Raw genomic sequence first — 23132 nt, forward strand, 5'->3', positions numbered from 1 at the left:
ACAGAGATATCCGAGGGAAGAGATGAGCGTCCTCTGTCTCCTTTCTCCCCCAGAGCTGCAATCCATCAGTTCTCTGTGCATCTCTAGCCACACAGGCTGCTGGAGAGTATCCCATGGATGTGTGTTCCGTGTGCTGTGCCGCTGCCAGGGAGTCAGGGAGCGGGACAGGCCGTCCTGGGCAGGCTCCCGGTGCTCGCTGCCTGCTGCTGCTCTTTCACAGCCTGGGGGAAGGGAACCATGCTGGGGCCTCTCCTGCCTGGGATAAATCCTGTGCTCCCTGGTGGCAGAGATGGGCCTTTGATCTGGGAAGTGGCGTATTCAGTGTAGTCCACAATGTTCCTGTTTGGATACATCTTGCTGTGGAAGAGCATGCTGCAAAGTTTGCTGCCTTGCCAGGAGTTTGAATTGGATGTGTGATTGCTGAGTGCTCTTCATTTTCTCTGCCTTTTCACTTTCCAAATTATTCTGGAGATCCCATTGATAGACCAGAATAGAAAAGGAATTAACTTGTTTTGGATGAAACTTTAATTTTGCTTTTGACAGCCTAGGGAAATTACTGTGTCTTGGAGTATATCTTCATCTTCTGTGAGCTCTAGAACAAGGCAGGAAAGAGAAGAAACAGTTATTAAAGTTGGCAAGTTATTTCACTTTAAAACACCTGTTTCCTCCTAGCAGGTCTCTGTGGGAGTGTAATCTAAGTGAACAGTAATTGGGGGGGCAAAGGTAATACAAGTGACTCATATCTCCTGTTACATGTTACTTAAATCCCTCAGGGGTTGTCCTCTGGTTCTTTCCTTCTGTATTCTGAGGACATTGCCTTAAAATCAGTTCAGCTGAACATGAATTATTTGCATCCTAAATATACTAATTTATGGGTTTTTTTAATTTCTGCTGTCAGAGAGCCAACAGCAGAAGAGTAGAGAGGGAAGTACTCCCTTGTACTAAGTTCTGATACTTTTTATGGCCTGTTCAATGAACAGAATCAATAGTAGATCTACTTGTTTTCATTTTATGTTCTGTGTGGTGTGTAGCATGTCTCCAAAACAGATGGCATCCTCTTAAAATTTAAATCAAGTAATTTTGTAATGAACTTAAACACTGTGAAATCTGAAGACAGACATTCCACCAGGACTCCTGGGACTCTTCATGTTTTAAGTACATAGCTGGGTCTGTAGGAGCTTAACATCTCTTCAATATAATGTTTTTCTTAATTAAACCTGTAATCTGTGAAGCAATTCCAGAAAGATTTATGAAATAATTGCAGTACTTTCATTTCAGGAGGTAGCCTTGTTTCAGGCACTCTGAATTCTTCTTCCTGTTCATCAGTTAATTTTAGGTTTTATCCTGCTTTGCTTCCATGGGTCTTACTGGAGTTTGCACCTTGAAATCTGTAGAGTTTGTCTGAAGTGTGTAAGCCATATGTGCTATCTTAGGGTTATGTCTGATGTTTTATTGCAGTTGCTAAAAAGGGAGATGGATAACTCAGTCTGGTTGTCTCAGGCACATGGGGAGACTTGCAGTCCAACCTCCCCTTCATGTCCAAGCCCTGGGGTGGTGTTGAGAGCAGTGTTGTAGCAAAGCCTTCCAGTGGAGCACTAAATGCACGAGAGACCTATGTTGCTAGTCCAACATGGATAGTTTTCCCTTAAAAATAGTAGGGATTTTCATGTTCATCAGGTCTTGCCCAAACAACTTTGTTAGATGTTTCAGGCTTTTTGCTCTTCTTGTTGAAATCTCATCTCCCAAAGTGAAGATACCAAAGTGGCAAAAGAATCAAATATAAAAACTTGTCCCATGGTCAGAATAAAATATCAGTTATCTCTGATATACAAAACTAGTGCAGATATTGGCAGAGGCTTCTCCTCCTCCCCAGTAACCACTGTGGTGAGCGAGAAAGCTGCTCCCTCAGTTCCACCAGTACAAACATTTTGAATAAGCAGGAGATAAGGGAATGGGAGAATGTCTTTTGCACTCTGGGAGTGATATGATGAGATTATTTCCATGTAAAATGCAATTTTGTTTTGATATGCATGTTTGGAAGGATGAATTCTATGCAAATTGTGTTAGTACAGACACAGTCATTCCTTGCAGGCAACTTTGTGCTGGTAATTCTTTTAAATCAAAGCATTGCATCAGATTGCTTGACCTGCTTTCTAAGGTGACCCTTGTCCCTTGTTGAAGATACCATTCATCAAATAGAATTGGTGGATTTCTAAACTTGGTTGGTGTTGCTTGGCAAACTTTGATTCATCTGCAGATGGATTAGTTTCAGCAGAAAATCATGTAGTTCATGTACAGATGTGAAATAGTTTGCTTTTATCAGAGAACAGAATTATTTAGGATCGTGTTCTTCTGTGTTTCTGCCTTGGCAGTGTTAGGTTGCACCCCTTGTCTAAATTAGTATCTCTTTTTGTTGTTGTTTTTTATTATTCTTCCCTGTGCAGTGGAGATATTTTTGCTGCCTCATCAACTTTCAGTGTCTCAGTGATATTGTAGAATTGTTCTAACTGTAGAATTCCCTTACACTCCTTTGTGGTTTTGTCACAGGGCTTCACTGTCTTGTCTTCACCCAGTAATTTTGACCCCATCCTGGGGCTTTGTGTAGTTGTTTGGGGAACTTCTTAAAAAACAATTATTTATTTGTGATTTTTTTTTCCACAGCCTGTCATTTCATGTAATCTCTGCTTGCTCATTTCATGTCTTCCCCACCCTTTTTTAGCCTTTTGTCATGCTGCCTCTCTAATTACATGTAAATCTTCTCAGAACTTGCTTATGTTTCTCATGCAATTGGCTGTTTGGTCAGGTGCTGCCTGCTTTCCTGTTTGATTTCTGTAGAACACAACTGAGTTTCTCTGTTATAGTCTTAATTTTTACTCAAATTGCAAGGTCAGGGTCTGCACAGGGGTACAATATTATGGTGTAAAACATCTTTTCATACTTCAAAGCACGTTATTAGCAGGTGTTAAATCTAGGGCATGGTAGTATTGTTTCTGAAGGTATTTTTACAGATCACACAGTGCTCTCAGGAACTTTTTTCTTCGAGTGGCTGTAAAAGCTCTCAAAGTTGCTGGTACGAATTCCCAAGCTGCTGTAGTGGACAGGAAGAGCATGGTTTGGAAGAAAAGGCTGATTATGTACAATGCTGAGTGGGAAGAGCAAGTATTTATAAACAAGCTTGCTCAGAAGAAAGCACAAACAGTATTTTCTCCATGGCATTTCTTCAGTTTGTTTCTTTTAAGAACTTAAAATGTTTCAGTTATTTTCCAGTGTATAAAACTTAATGAGTTTATTCATAAAGCTGTGTTAGAAGAGTTTTCTTTTGCTTCTGTTTGGCTCTTGATTTAACTAAAGAAGGTATTGACCAAACTTTTATTAGTTTTGGGGTCTCACATTTTGTAACAAAGCAGCCAAAATAGAGATTTTTCATCTTAATGCTGAAGTTGTTCTCAGGGAGCTTGTGATACATATGGAAGTTTTTTCTTTTCCTGAAAACAGATATTTGGCACTTGTTTGTCTCTTTTGTTGTCTGGCTTCCTAAGCGACCAGTCTTTCAGTGTATGGGGATAACTTAAAATTTATACTAATGTACATATAGATTGCTTTGATAACTAGGAGGATATGCTGGTTTTAATCTTAATTTTTTCTGTATGGGCCAACAGTTCTACCCGTGGTTTATGAACTAGTTGGTTTTCTCTATGGATGAGATACAAGTGAGTTTGTAGAGTTCAACTGATCCAACTTCGACATGGCATTTTCATGGACTGGTGAAACAGGAAAGGTGACTTTGATCTTGTGACACTCACTTTTGATCACTTCCACGAAGTAAATGGGAACTGAGAAAAATCTTACTGTCCCTGCAGAAACGATTTTATATTTTTGGTCAGAAGTGGGTTTATTATTTTAACAACCCTGAGGGCAGGGGAAGCACGAGACAGTCTGTGGCTTGGAAGCAGTTTGCAGTTGGAACTGCACTTACATCTGAGATTGCACTATGACTGTCCCCCTTGCCTTTGACCAGTTTAGCTTTCACACAGCTGCCAGTGCAGCCACAGCAGCAGGAATTCACCAGTGCTGAAAAAACTGCTTGAGAAACACAGCAAGGCTGTGCTGAGCCCCTGCTGCTGTGGTTACACTGCTTCTAGCAACAGCTTGCTGAGTTGATTTAAGCTGGTGTTGCTATATCTGGATTAGGCGTAGTCAGGCTTGTGACTGCAGGCTGAGTTTGTCCTTAAACTCTGCTGCCTCTGTCTGTAGCCTGTCCTGTGTCACCTGGTCAGCAGACAATTAGGAAATGTTTTGGAATACAGGGCAAAAGATGCTTTTTATGTCAGTAGTTCAGTGTGTTGCAGATACGAGTTCTTAGCCTTTTTATAAAAGAAGAAATACTAATTAAAAATACTTCAGTTTAAAATCCAAGTGATAGTTTTCTAGACTTCTGTGTAGGGGCAAAATGTTACGTTCTTTGTTTTCTGTAGCTTCAGCATTGTAAAGGAGCTGTGGGTGCTGCTTTTGGGCAGTAGATGGACATTTTTAACTTTGTTGTTGATTTATTTCAGCAACACAACACTGATGGGTTAATAGACTATGAAAAGATAAGTGTTACTGTTTAGCAAGAAATAAGTAACAATGAAAACAAAGAACAGCTCAGTTTTTGGAGTGTGGAAATATATCTAAATGGGGTTGTCAAAGAATGTTTAGAATTATAGTGGAATCCCTTTTCATGAGGCAAATAAAGCTCTTGGGATGCTCTGTGGGGTGTAATCCCACTCTGTCATGGGGTTATTTACTGTGGGTTGTGATGTGTTTGTGTATTAAATCTGTGATTTGTTATAAACACTTTGGTTTCATGGTAAGAGCACTGCAGAGTTGGGCAGCTTTTTTAATTTAGCATTTGTGGTAGTAATGCCTAATATTGTATATTGGACCATTATAGCATTCAGCTTTGGGTGTAGAAGGCTGATTGGAGACATAATCCAGTGAGAGTCAGTGGTGGTGTTTAACCTATCCAGGCCATTCCCTTTTGGCACCTTGGTATTTATTTATTAATTTATTATTATTATTATTATTCACTAAGTCCTTCAGTCCTGTCTGTTGTGAGGTGCTTAATGGTCCCCCATGAAGGAGAACAGAGGTTTGCTTTCCTCTTCATATTTCTCCCATTCTCAGAAATTTATCATTCCTAATAAAAGATGGGGGCTTTGTGTTTGGGTCTCTGTAGATAAACCTGAGCTATGTTTTCCCCCTTTTCATCTCATAATTGCTACTCTGATACAAAGGAGAAAATTAGGGCAAAGATCACATGGCACTGCTTTTCTGGTAAAAGGAGGTTGATATGACTTCTTTGGCCTGTAGTTTGAGATTTGGTTGTACTGGTGCTGGAGAAACAAATGTCACCATTTGCTTGGGTCATTCACAACACAGATCGTGGTATCAGCCCCACAGAAGGTCAGGTGTTTTGTAGGATTGAAAATGGTTAGGCTACCAAAGGCAGCCTGTTGAAATAAAGCCTTTGGCAAAATAGTTTTATATCTAGTTTAATATTTCTTTGAGCAGGAGCTGAAGGGCTGTCCAGGGGCTCACATTTTATGCCTGTTTGATTTGAGTCTGTTCCTACCAGACTGTATATGTTACAGATCAATGTCAAAGATCATTTTCTCTCTTTCTTTATTGTTGGCTTGTTATTCCCTGTTACTGCTTTTTCTCTACTAGCATCTCCATCCTGTGAAAGCTCCTGCATCAACAATAATAGAATAAAATCGATAGTGAACTAAATCAGTTGTTTTCAAGTTGCTCCCTGTGCTGCTGAGACATGAACAAGCTGGAGGAGGCCCCAGGCGTCTCCTGTGGCTGTTGTGTGAGGCAGTGGCTGTAGAAGGAAGCACTGTCCCACCTTGTCTGTTGCAGGGAAAGACCTTTTCTTGAAAATTTCAATGTATAGAATTCTGTAAATGATAAAACTTGAAGCTGAAAGGCAGAAGGTAATTTGGAAACATCTTAATAGATTACTTACTGTCGTGGGAATGTTTATCGGGAGTCAAAGTTGTTTTGCCGAGTTACTCATCAACAAGTGCTGTGATACAAAATATATTTGCTTTTTTGAGAAGAAGAGGTACTAATAAATGCTTCTAAGGTGCACAGAGTTACAGAAGGCTTTTAGTAGTGTTTTGTAAAGGAAGGAGATAATGCTGTGTACAGTTACTGTATGGGCTTCTTGTTTTGGTGTGGTGGGGTTTTTCTTTTATTTTTCTTTTTTTCCTCGACCTGTTGTGAGCTCAGTGAAAACTTGAAGCAGTCTGTAGGTTCACTTTACACTGTATAGAACACATGCACGTGTCACATTCAGGTTTGCATTGTCAGTGGATATTGGTTCTTCAAGGAAATGGTTTACCCTGCTGTTAATGACTTGTGTTACATTGTTGTACTATAATTGTTTAAATAGTTATCGTGCTTTAAATTCAGGAAGGAAAATAATAGTGCATTAGTTGCCTTGTTTATCTTAGAACTGGCATACCAGAGTGAATGTTGTTATGCAAACATAAACTTACACTGTTTTTCTTTGGGTTTGGGACTGACTTGCATATGTCTTAATGTCTTAATTCTTGTGTTTTTTGCAGGGTTCAGTGGTCTCAGTTTAAAGGCTATTTTATTTTCAAACTGGAGAAAGTCATGGATGATTTCAGAACCTCAGCTCCTGAACCAAGAGGGCCTCCCAATCCAAACGTGGAATATATTCCCTTCGAAGAGATGAAAGAAAGAATCCTGAAAATTGTCACTGGATTTAATGGGTATGTATCCTTTGTTTTCTAAAATCAGGATAAAAAACTTTTTTCCCAGTTTTTAACATAGTAGTTTATATTATCTGTCTGTGATTGTTCATTTTGCTTCCTGAAATAGCTGAGCAGAAGCAAATATGCACCTTGGATACATTACAGTAGTTCCAGAACCTTATTATTTTGTCTTTGAAAATGATGACATCCTGTGACGTCATTCACTTGGGTTTTTTCAATGTGCAGTTAGTTTTTAAACAATGCAGTTCATCATATTACTGTGTGCATTTAAGAGGTTAAATAGATAGTAATGTCAGATTTCTTTCAGTATATTTTGAAATACCTAATGGAAAGAAGTCTTCTGGTCTTGAGTTCTCAATTGTTTTGTGGAGGTTCAGTGGCTTTTGAAGAACTCCTGCTCTGATAAACAGGGTGGGACCAGGAGGCAAAAGTGTACCTGGTTTGCAATTGTTGAATTATTGCAGATTCAGATTTATAGCTGGGGTGGTACTTATTAATGAGGGACTTGGGGTGTTTATCTGTGCTGACAGTGTCCTAGATTAAAGTGTATCTGTGCCCTTTGCTGCTTTCATTATTTTGGAAGTTTTTATTTCCTTTCAAATAAAGCTCCTGATTTTTTTTTGTCTTATTTGGTGTGTCTTTTTTAATACCTTGCATAGTATTTTTGTTGTTTCTAAACTGGATTAAATACTTGCCATAAGCTGAGTCATCCTCTTTGTGAGGCTTGGTGCTTGTTAAGAAAAATGCTGGAAGGCTTTCTCAGCATGTTAATAAATGGGGATGTTCCTAATCTTGCCTCCCTGTTACACTGAAATTTCAGCTTTGGAGTTGCTACTAACACATCCTTAGTGTTGTATTTTGACTCTGTGTTGATAATTTACACTGTCATTTCCATACTACTTCATTTATTTGCAGTTTAAGTGTCTCACGAGTCAGATCTCCTCTTCCCCCTGCAGTTGCTCTCGTGTAGGAGACTTCTAAGAATGTGAAATTCAGCTTGTTCTCAGCCACCCAATATTTATACCGGGCTACTTCACTGCAGGAATTTAAAAACAAACCTATCCTTTATGCTCAAGTCTGCCTCTCTCCCGCCTCCCCCAGCTTTTTGTTAATGCTCCGTTGCCCACAGAATGGGTAATGTTCTCCCAGGGACAGCTAATGAATGGGCTGCTGTTATCTGCTGTTGTTCCCAAGTGTACCGAACAAACCTCTGGATGGCCGAGTCTGGAGCTTGCCCTGTGCTGTTTTCATCCCCCGCTGGAGCTCTCAGGGAGCTCAACTTCCTCCTATCTTGCAGCTCCCAGGCTCTGAGGCAGCAAACTGCACCCATTAATTACCTTAAAGAAAGTAAAGATGTTTCAGCTCTGAGGTTGTAGAGTGGTTCATTCAGCAAATCCTGTGACCCCCCCCGGGAGGGTATGGTTGGGAAATCTCAATCTGTTACTTACCAAAAAGTAACAGCAGCAGGTTCTGGGTGGTGTCCTCAGGTATATTCAGCATCTTTAGAGTTATGGGTATCACTTCAGGGTACCAGAGCAGAGAAGGAGGCTCCTTGGTGTGACCTTATTATTGGAATGTTTTTATTAGTGTTTGTTTAAAAGAGTGAAGGAAAGAGTTCATTAAAATGAGCAAGTTTTTGAACAACTTTTCTGTTTAGAGTTGAAGAAGTAACAAATAAGGAATGACCACTGTTTCAGGGTCTTTGTAGCTGAAGTGTCTTTCAAAGAAAGCACAGACTGGCTTTTTAACCTGTCTGTATCTTACTTGGCATGTTGTCAGAGGCTTTCAGAGCCAGATTCTCATGCTGTTCTTTACAACTGCTTTGGAGTAGGGACTTTTCAAGACTTGCCATTTTTTTTATCCTATGTTAGTAAAACAAAGTTCCAATATAAGTTATTGAGGACATGTGGTGACAAAGAAGTCTTCACAGCATGAATAAAATAGATCATAATCCAAATTTTCTTTTAAGTATATTTTTTTGCTACAATTTATTATAGCTTATAATATAGTTGTAAGTAATTTTCCTAGATGTCTTCTGAATCCTATCTATGCAATGAATTTTTGGTTTGTAATTCATTCTGAACTGTAGTGCTGGAAGTGCAGTTTTGAGTGTGTTTGTATAGAATTTTAAGTGGTTACCTTAAGTAGGCACATCAGGACTATTCATGCAGCTCATGTGCTGAACTAATTAGATTTCTGAGCATTTACAGTCAATTCTCATACTGCTCACAAACTTCTACATTGGTGTTCCTGTACAGATTTGCACCGGTTTAAGTTACTTCTATTTTAAGATCACTTTGTTAAAGTATTTTAAAGCAATAATTTCACCAAAAAGAGTTCCTGAGGTAAAGTTTACTTTGGGTTTTGCCAACTGAAAACATTTACAAATGCTGAAGGAGTTCCCTGCAAAGATTGTGATAATGTGACACCGGGTGCCATCTGCTGCTCAGAACACGAAGTTCAGTCTGCTCTGGAAAATTTTGGAGGGAAATGAACTGGCTTTTGCTTTTGTTTGAACTTTTTATAGTTGAGAGTAAAAAAGGCAGCTTTTACTTCTGGAGTTAAATGCAGGCTGCACACTCCTGAATTTGCTTATTCCCAAGTAAGACAGAACTGCATTGATGTTCCAAAATACTTCATGTCACAGCATTCCTGAATTACATGAGGTACAGCTAAATCCAAATTGGCCAGGCAGTGTTTCCCCAGGATGTCTTATAGATCTGGCTGATGGAAAATAATTTGAAATTCAGTGTATATTTTCTTTCTGAAGAATAAATCAATTTTGAATTTAAAAATAGCAAAATCTCTTTAATTATGGACTTCTCAACCCAAACCCAAAATGGCCATCACAAGAAACAGTAGATCAAATTAGTGTTGTATCTATGTGGAAAAGTTAACAGATCAAGTGAATTCTTTGTGACTTAGAGTTGAGAACTTTGTTAAAAGAAGGCACTGCACAGAAGCTCAATATTATAAATATGGTTGGACTTGATGATCTTAAGGGTCTCTTCCAACCTTGATGATTCTATGATTCCATGAAGAATTTGGTTGTCAAAGATTGCTGGTTGACCAAGAGTTGCTGAAGACCAAGGGAGGGGAAATTAAAGGTGACAGAACCATTGTCAGGCTTCAGAGCCTTTGTGTAATAAACTGAATTAAAAGGAACACTTGTTCCTGTGTTTTCTTCTGTTTTGTTGAGGATTAGAATTTCCTCAGTAACATCATGTACAGGCAGTTCTGAAAAACATAATTAAATTGTTGATACTTAGTCACTCTCTGATTACTACTTGCTTTTAGTTAAAGTGAAGTGTCATGTGGGATGATTAATCGTAGCTGTGCTGACCTGTTTGTGCTGAGCTGGGGGCAGGTCTGTGCATCTCTAAGATGTGGCTTTTTAGCTAATGAACAAAGCTGGAGATACAGACTATGTTAGCTAATGAAACAGGCTGAAAACACCATGTACTGAGTTCCTCAGGAAATAATAAAAGGTGAATTTTGACAAAAAATCGACAGTATAGGGATATATACACACACACATATGTAAGTCTGTATTGATACTGCTCTGGATCTGTTGTATTGCCATTCAAGAAATGGTTCTTAAATATTGTATTGTGCCAAATATTCCTCTTAGATAAATTTTTAAAATGCTTACGGCTTCATCTTGAACTGTAAAAATGCATGATTCTTTATTGGTTTACTGAAATATTTTTGTCAGAAGTTTGTTAAAATGTGACACTGAACTTGGGATGAAGGTGTGTGACATCTCAGGTAAATGTCTGTAAAGCATTGCCTGTCTGAAAGGTCAGGGATGAAATTCAGTGCAGAATTATCAAAACCCAAAATGTGTGAATGTGGTTCTTGTGAGTTTATACATCACTCTGAGTTTAATTATTAAATTTTTTAATTAAATTTTATTTATTAAATTTTTCCTGGTCTGTTCCCTGATAGATAAGTGCACTGTCCAGTTGTGGCAAAATAGAGTGTTTGTAACAGCTGAAGTATAATGGTTGTGCTGATTTCAACATTTAATGCTTTATCTGTAACTGTGTTTTGTAAAACATGAAATAAACTACGAGTTGAGACTTTTTTAGCTCTAGTGTGTATGACTCAAATTTGTTTTGAATCACTTACCATTTCTGCTCTGTGTATTGGAATAATACAGTCAGAAACTTCACTGTTCATGACCTGATTTCCTTTTTGTTGTTTTATTGAATCCTTTGAGTTGTGGGATGATGCATTTAGGATTCTGCCTGTGTTTTGTGCTGCTGAGCACAGAAGACAGAGCTTTGTGTATGAGACAGGAAAAAATAAAGCCTTAAATTACCTCCCTGTATTGCTAATAGTAACAAATTTCACTGCTGTTTTTGTTCCACCTTCTCAATTAGGGAGAGAAAGCAGTAATGTTGTTGCTTCTTAACAGTCATACTTGTGAAAATAAAACTAAATTGTTGTAAATCTATTTCATTGCAGCATCCCCTTCACTATTCAGCGACTCTGTGAGTTGCTGACAGATCCTAGGAGGAATTACACAGGAACAGACAAATTTCTAAGAGGTGTGGAAAAGGTATGTACTTTTCTGAGAGAACACAGCTCCACGGTCCCAGCCCCCACTGAATAACTTCCCAACTGCTCCCCACGGTCTCGTGGTTTCACTGTGGCTCAGAGTACAGCCAGTGGCTGCTCTTAAGTGTACGAGTTTTTGTACCTTTCAGCATCGAAAAGCAGTTCTAAAATAACTTAAGACACAAAAATAAATCTCAGGGCTGCAACTGTTGTGTTTCCTAATCACTGTGCAGTACTCCAGCTGTAGTTTGTGGAGGGTGTATTGCCACTTTTTGTACTGAGTCCTAGTTAGAAAGAATCAGCTGAAATAATGTGAATTTTTTGATCAGGCATTTCCTTCCACGTTTGAGTTCAGAGTAGACCCAGAGGTGAAGGAGAAGGGGGGCCCCTTCCCCACAGTGTCTTCTGTTTCAGTATTTAAATCCCACAGTAGAGGACTGTGCCTTCAGAGAAGCACACAGATGTCATGTATTTTATAACCTATGTCAGAATGTGGGATTGTTCAAAAGTCAGTTACAGACTTTCAGGATGTGCTTCCACGTAGGATTTTTTAGCATTTCTGAATCCTTTGTTTTCCAGAGATCCTTCAGTTAAAAATTACAAACACCTGGGCCTGAGGCTTGATGTGCTGGTCTTGTTAAGACAGTAACCCACTTCAAAAAATACTGAATTTTAGTGTAATTATGGCCTGACCTGGTAAGAAGGAGCAGAGATACTTTAACAGATATGACCAAAATCCTGTAACTCTTAAGTTTTGGGATGTTGTCAAGAGCTGAAGCTTCTGTTTCTGAACTCTTGATGTGTTTATTGTTTGTGTGTTACAGAATGTCATGGTTGTCAGCTGTGTATATCCATCTTCAGAGTGAGTATAATCTCCTTTTCCGTGAAACTTCAAGTTTGTGTTAGTAACAGGGAGAATGTGTGTGTGTGTCTGATGTATTTCTCTTGTTGGCAGCAGTTGTATCTCAAAGACAGACATACAGAGTTCAGATTTGGTTATCAGTAGCTGAGTCAGCAGCAGGGATGGCGTCTGCAAGTGCAGTAATTTGGAAATGGTTAAGTGGAGAACCCCGTGGGGGCTGTTAAAGTTCGAGGGGTGGGGAATTTTGTGCAAACAAGCTTAAAGTAATTTGTTCCTAACATTTTGGTTGTTTTGTTTCTTAGGAAAAATAATTCCAGTAGTTTAAATCGGATGAATGGTGTTATGTTCCCAGGAAACTCACCAGGGTACTCTGACAGGTAAGTTTAGTTCCAGGAGATAACTTTTTCTGGATCAGAGCAGGGGAGTTCTGAAAACAGGTGGTTCAGATCCCTTATTACCTGATCCCAAATAGGTAGCCTTAAAAATGACATGTTACATGGAATAATGGGGGAATGAGGTAGAGGAGGCATGAACATGCACACTATGTACTCTGTATTTGGATCTCTTTGTAACCTCGTTGTTGAGAATTTTTTTTGTTATGCAAATTCTTTATCATTGTACGCAAGGAATGTTTTGTTCAATGTAAAACAGCAAAGCACCCGATCTCTTTGTTTTGTTCTGTTGAATCTTTTAAACAAGGGTATAACTGCTTTCTGCCAAATAGGAACAGATTACTTTATTGAAGGCTGGGTTAACTTTTCATTTTTATTTTTAAAGATCTAATGTAAATGGCCCTGGAACCCCCAGACCAGTAAATCGAACGAAGGTTTCGTTGTCGACTCCAATGACAACAAACGGTTTGCCAGACAGCACAGAACATAAAGAGCCAAGCTTGCAGCAAACAGAAGAGAAGAAACACAGGTTGGTCAGGAGAAATGTGTTTGGAGTTTTTATTATTCTCAGGTTTTTTAACTTACATTTTTAAAATAGTTTAAAAGAGACTGGCCATCCAAGGGATGCATAATGGAGTCTTAAATCAGAAGTGATGGCTTTGGAGTTTTGTTACAAATGAGTTCTACTGTTATCTCTTATAGAGGGTTTAAATTGAAGTAGCTGCTACTATTTTTTAAAGTCTGACAAGATAGAGAATGTTTTTCTTCAGTAAAAGCTACAACTGCTTTTCTTGCTTACAGTGAATCACCAGCAGCTGAACCAGAAGGTGCTCAGAGCACCCCAGTAAAAAATAAGCACTCTGAGGATGATCCCGCAGAAGCAGAAGGACATGAGGTAAAAAGACTTAAATTTGAGAAGGAAGGGGAAGCCAGAGATACACCAAACCAAACTGCCTCCAGTGAAGTCTCTTCAGGCATGGGGGAAGAGACAGAAGCATCCTCCACATCTCAGGATAAAGAAAAAGATGCTACTTGTGCCAGACAGCACTGTACAGAGGAAGAGGAGGAAGGTACTTCAGATTTATTGTCTTTGTGCATTTTCCAAGGAATTGGGATTTTCTTTGCTGGAGACTGGTACTGTGGGATTGCTGAGTGCCTCCAGTTGTGCATAAGGATGAGCTTTTTGTTCTTCAGTTTTGCATAATGGAGAATTCCTGTTATTTCTGTTTCCTTTTTCCTACAACTCAATTTAAAACTTACAAAATGGTAAAAATGGCAGTAAATTAAATCAGGGTGACAATAGTGTACCAAGAATTCAAGAATCCCTCCTTTAGGGAATCATCAGGGGTTCTCATCCCTTCCCCAGGAGTGGGGTGTGTCATACCTGTGTTTGACTGTCTTTAATAATAATATAAATTACTGAAATACAGGTAAAAAGTTATGTTCTTTCACTGAGGAGACTGAGTAACAATCTCTCCGCATCCTATTACAAAAATTACCTCACTCTAAGCACCTAAATTAAAAAAGAACTGTAATTAAGAGACTAATTTAGGTTTTTACATATTCTGCAAATTTCACTTTTTCTTTTTTCCTTTTTTTTATGGCGACTCATACATTTGTAAAATTTCCCTTTAGATCATAATGGCTGTAGACTTGAAACAGTCATGTTTTCATCATTTCCAGAAGACTGTTTCTGAAGGCAAAGGAAGGAAGCAAGAAAAAGTCACTTGTTAGATGTGTCTTTACCCACTGAAGCTTAATTAAGTGATGCTTCCTGTTAAATAAAGTAACTGGCTTTTGTTTTATGGTATATTAGCATAGTTTGGATGTCCTGACAAAGGTGGCTCATGTTTTACATCTCCTGATGAAGTCTGCGTTTGTCTGTTTTTCCTGTCCTTGGCTGTGTTGTGGAAGTGTTGCTCAGCACAGCTGGGAATGGAAAGTAGCAGGATTAAGGTATGTTTAAAAATGCTTCAATAATACTGTGCTTTCCCTATTTCTAGAGTCCTTCATGTCTCCCAGAAATGTTGGTCCAGACAGAAAAGATCAAGACAAAGACACTGAATCCTCGGGTGTGACCGAAGAGAGCTCTGAGGAGAACAGTCGGATGGAGGAGTCCGACCAGTCGAGGGCAGAGAAGGATTTACACTCGGATGACAGTGAAATTAGTGGGTCTGCCAGTAATGGAGCTGACTGCAGTGAAACAGAAGAGCTGGGGTCCTATGCTAGTGAAACTCCAGAAAATTCCTCAGAGAGCCCGATGGAAAACAGTGATGAAGCCACAGAAGCTGCAGATGAACCTATGGAGCAAGACTAATTTAAATAAACTTAGATGCAGTATTTTCCATAAGGCTCCGGTTTTACACTGTATAAATAATTTTATGTAATAAAGTGGACCTTTAGTTTTACAAAAAGAAGCAGGTTGTAAAATAAACTTCTCCATGGATTGAACCTTGAAAGAGTTGTACATGATAAGAACTGTGAATACCAGCTCCTTCAGGTCCTGCTTACCGCTGAACTTTCGTTTGGTCAAATCAGTGGTTTGTGTATAGTTTTTTTTATTTAGAATAAAAGTTTTTAAACTGGAAGGTAATTAATTATAATTTTGACAACTTTTTTGGAGATCACCACACCTAGTTGTATGTAAGCAAGAAAGCTTTTTGTCTTGTCTTTTTCTGACAGCTATAGCAGTTACTTCATATTTTGGTTACAGTTTCAACATTTGACATATGAAATAATGGGGTTTCAGGCTGGTTTCCAGATTTTTATTTGAATACACACTATGGAACCTTCTGTTGTGTGTTTAAAATGTGTTACATTTCACACACACATCTGTATGCACGCATGCACACCTGTGTGTACCCTCGCTGTTCTAAGGGGGAAAGGGTATATTTTTCTGTTTCTATAAAAGATAAATACAGCAAATACTTTTTCTATGGGAAAAGACTGAGTTCACCTCTCAAGGCACTTTGTTTTGCCTCTGGAAAAAACGAAACAAATGAAATCTGGCCCATATGAAACCCTGGAAATACTAACATTGTCGAAAACACCAGAGTAAACACATTCCAAGAGAACTGTTCCAATGACAACATTTTTGTACACTTCTGAGGTGCCTGAGTGAAAGGAGTTCGTTTATTTATGAGAAAATGTGCTTTATGTTGAGAACGTCGTAATTAAAACATTAGCTTAAACTTTTGTAGAAGAAATGTTTGAAAATAAGAAAATATCTGGGAAGAAATGAGCAGGTACTTGCCTTTTTTGAGCTTCTTGGAGCTTTGTGAATATTGTAGAGGAGTCTCAGAATTACTCTAAGGTTTGCAGATGGCATCGGTCTGATCACACCACTGGATTGGAAGGATGGATACGTGACCCTGGTCATGTACCTGAGCTACAAGGTTTAGGGGTGCATAGAACTCACCATGATTTGTATAACATTTTGGAAGTGAACTAAATATTTTTGAACATGCTACTTTGACAGCCAGTGTTACGTTTTTTTCAAACCAGCTCAAAGCACAAACTACTGCTTTAAACTCAATATTTTCCAGTTCCCATATTTAAAGACATGCAAGCTGCAACCTCCCAGTCACAATTACTGGCTGCCAAATTTATACCTGTTTCTTCAACTGTACCTTTTTGATATTTAGAATTTTTAAATTTCTGTAAAGTAGATTTTTTGTAGATTGTAATGAGTGCTCACTGCCATTGTGAAACGGTATATAATTGTATAATTTCTGTGTGTAAACTGAATGCTTGGGCTTTCAATACAGTATTCATATAAAGCAATAAATATTAATGTTATGAAATATCTGAGTACATTTTTATCACAATTGTCCCTCTTTGGTTTTAAGTTCACGTACCTGAAGTACAAAAATGACCTCTAAAATGCATGCTGATAGATTCTTGTACTACATGGTCTGCTTTGTATCGTTTGGGGGAAATTTAGCTTTTGATTAACACCAGAATTAATTTGGCTCAGTTGGAATATTTATAAAGTTATTTCTTGCTGATGTTACCTATCAAGTTGTGAGCAGACAGGATTCAGGGAGATGCTTGCAAAAAACCAAAAATCGTATTGATCGAGATCCCCTTAAAGAAGGAAAGTTGTACTTTGACTCATTTTCATTGTGCTGAAGGGTTGGATGTGTGTTATCAAACTAAAGGACTGAACCAAAATGATGAAATTAGGAAAGTTTAAGACTATAGTGACATCTTTACAGTTCTTTTTTTTTTTTTTTTTTAAATATTTTGCCAATGAGAAAATTTTAAGATTTCTAAGTTCGGAGATTTCTGAAATTTTCTTTTAGATTGTTTATTTGTGACGATATTGTCAATAAACTTGTTCTTTAAGCACCTGTGACCTTTCCAGATGTTTGTTTTAGCAGCGTTAGTGCCACTCCTGCAGAGACCTGCAGAACTTTGAGGTATGGATCTGCAGCTTCTTTTAATGGCTGATGAAAATGGAAATCGTGCTTTAACCTCACAGTAAGGACCTTAATCCTAACCGTGCACCTACATTAAATGAGATCTGCTTTAAATTCCCACACACCCCAGAGCCTGTGGCTTCAAACTGCAAGAGAACGGGTTTAGATTGGATATGGGGAAGAAATTCCTGAGTAGTGGTGGTGAGGCCCTGAAATGGATTTCCCAGAGAAGCCGTGGCTGCCCCAGCCCTGGAAGTGTCCAAGACCAGGTTGGAGCAGCCTGGGATAGTGGAAGGTGTCCTGCTGTGGGCAGGGACAAGGGGGTGGAACCTGGGTGGGCTTTCAGGTCCCTTCCAGCCCAGACATTCTGTGTTCCTGCACACAGCCGAATTCAGTGTCCTACTTGTCTTCCATAAGGAAACGTGTGGTTGAACCCCAGAAAACCAGGCAGCAGGTGCTTTAGACCATTCCTGGGTGTATTTCCTATTAAAAACTGTTATGTGGGACCAGAATATAAATAAAAAGTGAAATGGAGTTTAGTTTTCAGAGTACAAGCTCGAAGTCAGCCCTTAATTCTGCTCTCGATATTTAAAAAAAAAATAAATTAAAAATTACTTCCTTGTAGTATCCAAGATGCTCAGTCAGCCTTGATTTTTAAATCTCAGGAAATGCTTAGATGATTGCACTAGGGAGAGCTTTCTACTACAGCATGGATTTGGCATTTCTTTTGTAAATCCTCTTGGATCTACCGCTGGCTTCAACAAAGTGAACTTCATTTTTAATATAAGAATAGTTCTGTGGGTTTCCAAGGCAGAGGCACCTCTGCAGCACTGACTTGTTTTTAAACATGTCAGCAGGAAATGCTCCAGGCCGGAAGAGTAGGTTGGAATTGCATTTCAGTTTACACCTGGCCTGGGGGATGCAGGAAACAGATGAAAAATATTTCTGCTGCTGCTTCAACCTGTGAGAAGTTCTGTGTGTGTGGTGGTTTTTAGTCGAGCAGTTCTCTGAGAAGCTGCATCGTGATAGTCCTGGGTCTGGAACAAAAAAAGAAACAAACTTTAATTTTTAGCTTCTCTGTTAATTGTATAGGGGGAGGGGAATAAAACCAGAGCCAAAGCCTGATAGAACCTTAATTATATGGGTTTTCTGTTGCAATAGTTAAGTGGCAACACAGTGATTTATTAAAAAAAAAATAGATTTTTCCCGGAATGGATGCCTTCTATTGACTGCAACTGTACAGAACACCCTTCTGCAATCCTTTGGCTTTCTATTCATATGGAGCAGTTCTAGGAAGAGTTTAAAGGTTATTTGTGTCTCTGTGTGTCTGAGATCAGTGTGTTTCAGTGAGACAGTCATGGATGAGGTGTGAATTGCCGGCAGCATCCCAGTTATATCCCTCTGTTGCCAATTGGAGACCCATGTTTTGTCATGTAAACTTTTGTTAGGCAGCTCTTCATCCTCTTTCTCGCTTCAAGGACATTCATGCCAGCAAATTCCTTCTGGATATAATGTGCTTTAGTGTCTGCATGGTTTAACTGACAGGTTTGGCTCTGGAATGGGCACACAGAGACTGTGCCACCACCTGTGCTCCCTGTACCTGTGTGGGGGGGGTTGCTCTGCTCCTGGGCCCCTCCCAAGGCTGGCAGTGGTGACAAGTTTACGGAATATCTTGTCTGTGTTTCTGTGTTTGTGAGCAGGTCCTGAGACACAAGGCACCTTATTCCCAGGATTCCTACAGCCTGCCCAAAAGCATTAATGCCAGCAACTCGTCTGCTGCAGACTGGAGTTTTTGGGTTAGGTAGAGGAGCGTGAGAGGGGCTCTCACCAGTGCATATAAATATCTCCAAGGTGGGTGTCCCAGGATAGTGCCAGACTCTGTTCAGTGGTGCCCAGTGACAGGATGAGGAGCAATGGCCATAAAAAAAGGCTCAAGAAGTTCCACCTCAGCATGAGGAAGAACTTCTTTACATTGAGAGTGGCAAAGCACTGGAACAGCTGCGTGGTGCCTCTCTCCCTGGAGACATTCCAAACCCACCTGGGGGTTCGTGTGTCACCTGCTCCAGGTGACCCTGCCTTGGCAGGGGGATTGGATGATCTCCAGAGGTCCCTTCCCACCCTGAACCATTGTGTGGTTCTGTGAGACAGTCCTGTGTTTCCAGGTGACTGTGGATGTGCTGCTCCCTGCGGACACAACCGGCAGTGGGGGTTTGGACCATCCTGTTCAGCGGCACCGACAGATGCACTGGGATAACAGGAATGGAGACTGAGCCCAGCACAGCGTGGTCCTGGTGTTGATGTCACACAGCTCACACACGTCAATACACCAGTGGAAGGACATGGATTCCTTGGATAGGGGAGCAAGGCAAGGAACTTGTGTGCCAGCTCGTTCCCATGATGAGAAACCTGAGATGCGGAGCTGCCTCCGGACACGGGGCAGAGCACGAGGGAGAACTCGAGACGCCGGAGCTGCGGGTCTGGAATGGAAACCCCGATGACTGACGTGACCCGGCTGCTCGGCAGGTCCGTGTTTCGGTGTGCCAAGGGGAGGAGAGGTCGGGGACAGCTGACAGTGACAACCAAGTGCCGGCAGAGGCCGCCTCGGCAACGTGGAATGTGATGAGGCATCAAAGGAGCTGCCACAGCACCCCTGTCACAGGTCCCTGCTCTGAGGGCCCAGAGAATAAATCCACAGATCAGATAGTCTTCCACATTAAAGAAATCAGGGATACCTTTATAACCTTCAAACTTGCCCCTTTGAGTTTCCCACCTCTGCAAGCTTTCCTCTTAAACTTACACCCTTGTTCCAGTGAAAGTTGAGCCATTTCTGTATTAATTCCGTGGCTCCAGGAGATGGAGCTTTAGAACAGACAAACCTCACACTGCAGGAAAACGGGAGCTGAGATGCTACAGGAACATCAGCCTGAGAGATGGGAGCTGCAAAAGTTTCTGCTTCTTCCCTGTCCGAAGTTGGAAAGCACCATAACTTTGTTATTGTATCTGCAGGGAACGACGGGCTGGAGGTGAAATATCTGTTCCCTTGAGAGGGACTGATCCTGTCTGGAATTCCACGGTGAGGGTGCTGCTGGCATAGCTTGTCAGGAAATCAGGGGAAGGGATGCAGTGCTCCACACCTGCATCACTTCCCAGCCTCTAATCCCCGTGATCATTCTCTCTGCAGTCCCACAAATCTCACAAAACACTGTAGCAAGTCCAAGATTGTGAAAGAGATCTCAGTGAAATCCGTGTGAATAACAGGAAGCTTTTCAGCTCTGTGTGCTGCATGATCTGTTCTCTTTGCCCATCGTGCTTAGGAAAAGAAGTCACGGATTAAGATGATCAGAGGGAAATAGTCCAGGTGTTTGGGTAGCTGAAGGGATAAGTGATGCGCTGGAATAGCTCACCCAGTTTTCTCAAAGCGCTTCTCCCTCACTTCATCCCTGTGATGGAGCCCAGCCCTATGGTTCAGGGTGGACTACATGACTTCTAGGTTTCAGAACAGAGGTGATAGCTCTCAGTTGTGTAGGTGTTTAAGATAATTCCACTCTCCAATGTACTTACCTTTCAGGATTGTTTATTTTCCTTTGATGTTCCTCAGAAACCCTCTCTGTTCCATCCCATTTTTCCAAGATATACTTAACTGTCCTATTTTTGAGTGCCAAGCCTTTCCCTCTGGGGCCACTTCTCTCAAGTGTTTCATATTTTACCTTTGCTCACAATGACTCCCAGTGACTTCAGTTGCTCTTTCCTGAACTCCTGGGCCTGTGTGGCATTTTATTACCAACTTGTAAAGATGCTGAGGAGATGCTGGTTCTCCATCAACTAAATGACTGCTTATGTGGGAGACAGAGAGACTCCTGCCTTCCACTGGCGTCACTTATCTCCCTGGGAATCTTACCAAGGAGTGACAGTCCCTGTCACAGGGGCCTCTCTCCAGGCAGTCACCACATCCAGGACCTTGCCTTCGGATGTTCTGTTGTTGGGACATCCCTGGTCAGTGTCTGCTGCACTCCACGGTTTATTTGGGAAGTCATCCATGTAAATTCCTCAACAATCCCGTGAGCAGGAGGTTGACACATCTTTTCCCTGACCAGGTGACTGCTCTGATCACTGGGCTGGTGGGTGATGCCCAAACTCGCTGTTTTTTTGTTTTCCTGAACACACACAACTTTGTCTCTTCTCTTGTACAAGGGATAAATTAAAATAATGTGGAAAATAAAAACCCCACGGTTATTATGAGGCTCTCCTTCCCCTGTAATGGAACAAAATTGACTTTAAACAACAAAAGAATCATCTTGTTTTCCTAGTGCTATAGGACTATCAGAATAGATCTGTGCCTCTCTGAGTCTTACAAGACTCTTTCTACTTCTGTTCTTTTGATTATTTATTCCTTTCTGCATTCTCTTTGACTTTCAGCTCAGTGGAAGAGCCGTGTGCCCTTCACCAAAGGCCTCCTCTTCAGATCTCCCTCTGACTGCAGGTCCTGCCTGCCTTGTTTGAGTCTGGGCATTCAAAGGGGCCCGTGTGTGGCAAAGACTGGGACTAAGTGCAGAGCTCAGTGAGCTGGCAGTGCTGCTGCTAAAACAACTCATGGAAAACACACATCTTGGCTCTGTGATTGTAAAGGGGGTTGTTCTCTAGGCACAGGGGTTTGGCTTTACCAGGGCATTATTGCAGAGCCCTCTGGGGTCCCAGAACCAGCCAGGCTTCCTCGGGTGGGCTCAATGCCCTCCACAGGCACATGGAGCTGTCTGTGTGTGAGTATGGAGAGGTGTGACCTTTTGGAACTGAGTTACTCTAAACAACCAGCTTCTAAACATAAATATTTTTTCCCCAATCATTTAAAATGTTTACAGTGGGAACTTCACCTTTATACAGCGTTAAATTCTTACAGCATTTTTACTTAATAACATGAACTTCCAATTTAGGAATTTTATGGAAAACATTAACCTAATCTTTGGACTTTCCTAAGAAATCTCCAAAAGAGGGACTGTATATTGATGTGTCTCTCTTGTGGTGCAATAAACCTCAGGTGTGTATAAAATAGGCTTGTGAGTTTTCTGCAGTAAGGCAAGTGAAACTAGAAAGCCCAAAGCAATTTCTCAATGAAAAATTGAGGACTTTGAAATCAACCCTTCACATGAGTGGGTAGGAGGGATCTGCACTAGTCCCAGCTGATGTGTTTCAGCAAGGAGGATTTCTGACAGTTGGCAGCAATACTGACTTCCCAATCTAGAGTAGAGGAGTGGGATAAAAAGAGGCTGTGGCAGAGGTGAGAGGATGCTGGTTTTGCTGTTTCTCTGCAGGTAAGGATGGCTCTCCTAGTAGAATCTGAGTTTAATTAAAGGAAATCTGTTTTGAGCAGAGGGAAAGTGATGTGGTGACATCTGATACATTAAAAAAATGGCTGGGATACTGATCTAGCAAATTAAAGGTGTGGGTTTTGGAAGGTGATAGGGCTCTTTTAAAATTTGCCTTGTAATTTTAGGACCTAGAGTCAGCTGCCCTCTGACAAAGGGGGGAGTTTTAGCCCAGGCTTCCTTGTGCCCTGTGGGAACTGGAAGGGCTGTGGAGGTTGTGTAATGACCAGTGTGTGTGGTGGATGTACTCCCCTCCAAAGGGGAAGGAGGGGGGAAGTCCAGCTTTGAAATTACTTCAGTTGAATTTGGGCTAAGCAATTCTGGAGTGATGAGAACCCCTGGCCAGAGACTGCTCTGCCTTCCTGCCTTGTTTTCAAATGGATAAGAAGAGAAGTTGCTGTTGTGCTCTGGCTCTTTGGACTTAAGGCACTGTCTTCTTTTAGACAGCTGCAGTAGCTTTTATAGAGTGCAACAACTTCAGGGACCAGCAGGGCTTTGATCAGCCTTTGTTAATGAGCAAAGCAATCAATAACACTTCACCTTCCAACAGAAGTATCTCCTTCTCATGAGACACTGGCAAGCAGTTTTGTAGTGGTTTCTCAGGGCTGACACAGGACTGCTGTGTTGCCATTGGGTTGCATAGAAAGAAAAGCATTAGGTGACCTCTGGGGGAGGTGAAGCACACACAGAAATGTGTGAACTGTGTCATTAACACAGAGCATTAAAAATTCAATTTTATTCAGGTG

General features: G+C 40.7%; 1 protein-coding gene across 1 annotated transcript in view; it reads left to right on the forward strand.

Moving 5' to 3' along the window:
* Window positions 1–16957, forward strand: part of PPP4R2 (protein phosphatase 4 regulatory subunit 2) — a 28374-nt gene extending 11417 nt beyond the window's left edge. Inside the window, exons 3-9 of the mRNA XM_017829881.1 lie at window positions 6615–6785; window positions 11259–11352; window positions 12176–12213; window positions 12516–12590; window positions 12991–13134; window positions 13407–13675; window positions 14609–16957. Coding sequence (XP_017685370.1) covers window positions 6615–6785; window positions 11259–11352; window positions 12176–12213; window positions 12516–12590; window positions 12991–13134; window positions 13407–13675; window positions 14609–14922 — 1105 coding nt within the window. The 3' untranslated portion in view covers window positions 14923–16957. The remainder of the gene's footprint in view (window positions 1–6614; window positions 6786–11258; window positions 11353–12175; window positions 12214–12515; window positions 12591–12990; window positions 13135–13406; window positions 13676–14608) is intronic.
* The last annotated feature ends 6175 nt before the right edge of the window (window positions 16958–23132 follow it).

The sequence above is a fragment of the Lepidothrix coronata genome, unplaced genomic scaffold, assembly GCF_001604755.1.
Source record: "Lepidothrix coronata isolate B3197 unplaced genomic scaffold, Lepidothrix_coronata-1.0 Scaffold170, whole genome shotgun sequence".
NCBI classification, from domain to species: Eukaryota; Metazoa; Chordata; class Aves; order Passeriformes; family Pipridae; genus Lepidothrix; species Lepidothrix coronata.